The following is a 2,725-nucleotide window of genomic DNA, read 5'->3' on the forward strand; positions in this document are numbered from 1 at the left end:
GTGACAGACACACTCTATTTACCGTATTTCAACGATTTAAACGTTTCAAAACATCGATTTGGCAACCGCGAAGTAAATTGTCACCGATTGTCACACAACGAAACATAAATGAAACTAATTTGTACAAGTTCGTAGAACATTGAATTTGATTGGCAATGTAGTAAAATGCAGTTTCTTGGGAAGAAATGGCGCCGTTCAGAATGGTTTGATATTTAAAAAGCTTAAGGAGTCTAAAACAGATACCGTCAACGGGGGAAACGCAGATTTGGCCTATTAGTCTCTCTGGGTTGTTAGATCATACACAGACAATAACGTTTGCAAAAGGGCGTTGATTATATTGTTCCCATCTTCGATCCAGACTTCAATTTATCAAAAATCGAAATTTTACGGGGTAACTTGGGACAGTCTTTTCCTCATGTTTCCAGCAGTCCTAGCCTCCTAGGAGTTGACTGACCCGGTCTGACATAACTGAAACTTCGGATTTTAGGCTGATGATGGAAAGAGATGCCTTGCTCTGCAGCTTTGTCTTCTAGTCATCCATATTTTGAAATTTTCAGAAAATGCCTGGAAAATACCAGTAGAAAAGAGAGTTCCACGCAGAGCCCTAGATATAGTCCAATATCGGCCCTACAAGTGTTCCTAGACCTGAATTCTTGGTCTACATGTTGTGACTTAAATTTATTATATCCATTAACATCAATAGATGCATGGGAATGTAGCTTATTACATACTGTCCCAAGTTACCCCCGGTCATGGGGTAACTTGGGACACTCTTTCGAGACCGCTTGTAAACGATATGATCGAGGCAAATGAACCAGACGAGCATGAAATCATGGGGAAAGGGTCAAACTTAACATAGTTAGGCTCTAATGGTCTGGGTTGAGAATCTTGCCTCTGGCGTTCAAAAAACGTGAAAAAGTGTCCCAAGTTACCCCCGTTGACGGTATTCCCATTTTGACATATTTAGGTATTTTTGTGCCCCTGCAGTCCGCTTTACATCCCAACCAGTTTCAATTCATCCAATCGAGTTCATAAGAACCGGAAATAGATGTAACGAGGCAACACAGACCTCAAGGGCACAAAAATACCTAAACGAAGAAAATGAAGGCATTGTAAAATCTACGAAGAAATGCTTCGTAATATGAAGCAAAATTCTTCGCAATACGAAGCATTTCTTCATAATACAAAGCAATTCTACAACGCCTTCATTTTCTTCGTAGCTATGAAGCAAATGCTTCGTAGGCTTTTATGTGTGTGGCTTTGCACTGCCTCCTGAAAACAATGTAGGTGTCCTTGTTCCTGACTTCTCTGTTGCGTGCGTACTAACTTAATTAAAACTTACATTTTTTTCTATTACTTTTTTTACAGGGAGCTTGGAGCGACGTTGCTGGAGGGGCCAAGTCCTTCACCTGTCCATTGTGCCGCACCATTCAACTGAGAAGGAATGCGAAGCAGCACATTGTGACTTTGAATTGCATGAATTTTGCCCCTATCTTCGATTCGCAAAGATTGTCTTTAGCATGAAGGATCAAGAAAAACCAGTTCATTGTTGGCTGAGCGATAGCGAAGCCCTTGCCGTGTTTGGGCGCGCTGAAAAGTGAGTGGTCGTGCGTCTGTCTCCATTTTTCCTCTCTCCCGTCTATCTAAGTGCATGGGAGAATTTCATTTTCTACGCTTGACGTCAAGCGTAAAGTCTTCAAGCGTACTTGTATGCTTGAATGGAGCATACAACTACGCTTCAGTTTTACCGTGTTGGTGGGCAACCGTGGTGGTTCAAATTAAGGTCTCAATCGTTGGAGCAACGTTTCCTTTGCCAAACTCATTTGCCGCACTTTATCAGAGTACGTTGCCCGGCTTGCCCCACGTGGAGGGTGAGTATTGGTCTTCGCAAGCCTTTTTTTAATTTGTTTATTACTTTTTCTAATCATATAATTTTTATATTACATATTTATTTTGTTTCAAATCAATTTATGTACAGAGAGTGGACAAGGTTACAGTTAAGAACACTATTACCATTACTGCAGCTGTTCCTCTGCGGCCAGGGACGCCGCGCAGTACGCAGCGATGTCCCCCGCTACCGTGTTTGGAGTCATCTTGACGAGCTCTCCCGAGCAGCCGGTGTCACTGTGCTCTCGACGTTTCTCAGCGCCAGGCGGAATCGCCCTCGATTTCTTGACCACGAAGGCGCAGGAGGTGCACTTCCACCTGTGCTTGCACACCTTGTCGAGTTGGCGGAGACTGTACGGAGAACTGAACGTGACGGCGACTCGCCTGCCGAATGCTGTGTTGATGCGCTCCATCTCGGCCATGAAGTACGGCCCGTTCCCTTTCTCCTGCGGCGCGAACTGGTGTTGCCTCTGGCGGATCATCTCGTGCAGAAGGACGTCTATGAGGAAGTCGCGAGATGGATGTTTGTATAGCAGGGTGTGGCTCAGTCTGATGGGACCCGCTGGTGAAGACTTCCCGAAGGAAGTGTGCAAGCTGGACTCCCACCGAACTTCCATTTTCGACGGCAAAGCGCCGTCAAAAATCTCCCGGTTCAAGAAATTATAGAGATTCTTGAGGACGAATCGGCGACCCGGTGCAGGATCAGGCACTTCCTCCAGGCTGCGCAATGCGAGGGGGCTCTGTTGCTGCGCCATGATGCAGGGACGTTTCTTCACTCGATGCTCTTGACGATGACGGTCTGGAGGATGAGGAAGGTCTGCAAGGTCTCGAAGCGGTG

At 45.5% G+C, this 2,725-nt stretch overlaps 1 protein-coding gene across 1 annotated transcript; it reads right to left on the minus strand.

Annotated features, from left to right (window-relative positions):
• Positions 1 to 2,015: 2,015 nt before the first annotated feature.
• On the minus strand, positions 2,016 to 2,642 carry LOC117651210. The gene has a single exon (XM_034395023.1). The coding sequence runs from the start codon at positions 2,640 to 2,642 to the stop codon at positions 2,016 to 2,018; it is 627 nt and encodes a 208-aa protein (XP_034250914.1).
• Between the last annotated feature and the right edge of the window lie 83 nt (positions 2,643 to 2,725).

Source organism: Thrips palmi, unplaced genomic scaffold (genome assembly GCF_012932325.1).
Source record: "Thrips palmi isolate BJ-2018 unplaced genomic scaffold, TpBJ-2018v1 HiC_scaffold_5, whole genome shotgun sequence".
Classification (NCBI taxonomy): Eukaryota; Metazoa; Arthropoda; class Insecta; order Thysanoptera; family Thripidae; genus Thrips; species Thrips palmi.

Coding starts and splice junctions, on each gene's coding strand:
- LOC117651210 (XM_034395023.1), bottom strand. CDS start 2,642: ATGGCGCAGCAACAGAGCCCCCTCGCATTGCGCAGCCTGGAGGAAGTG.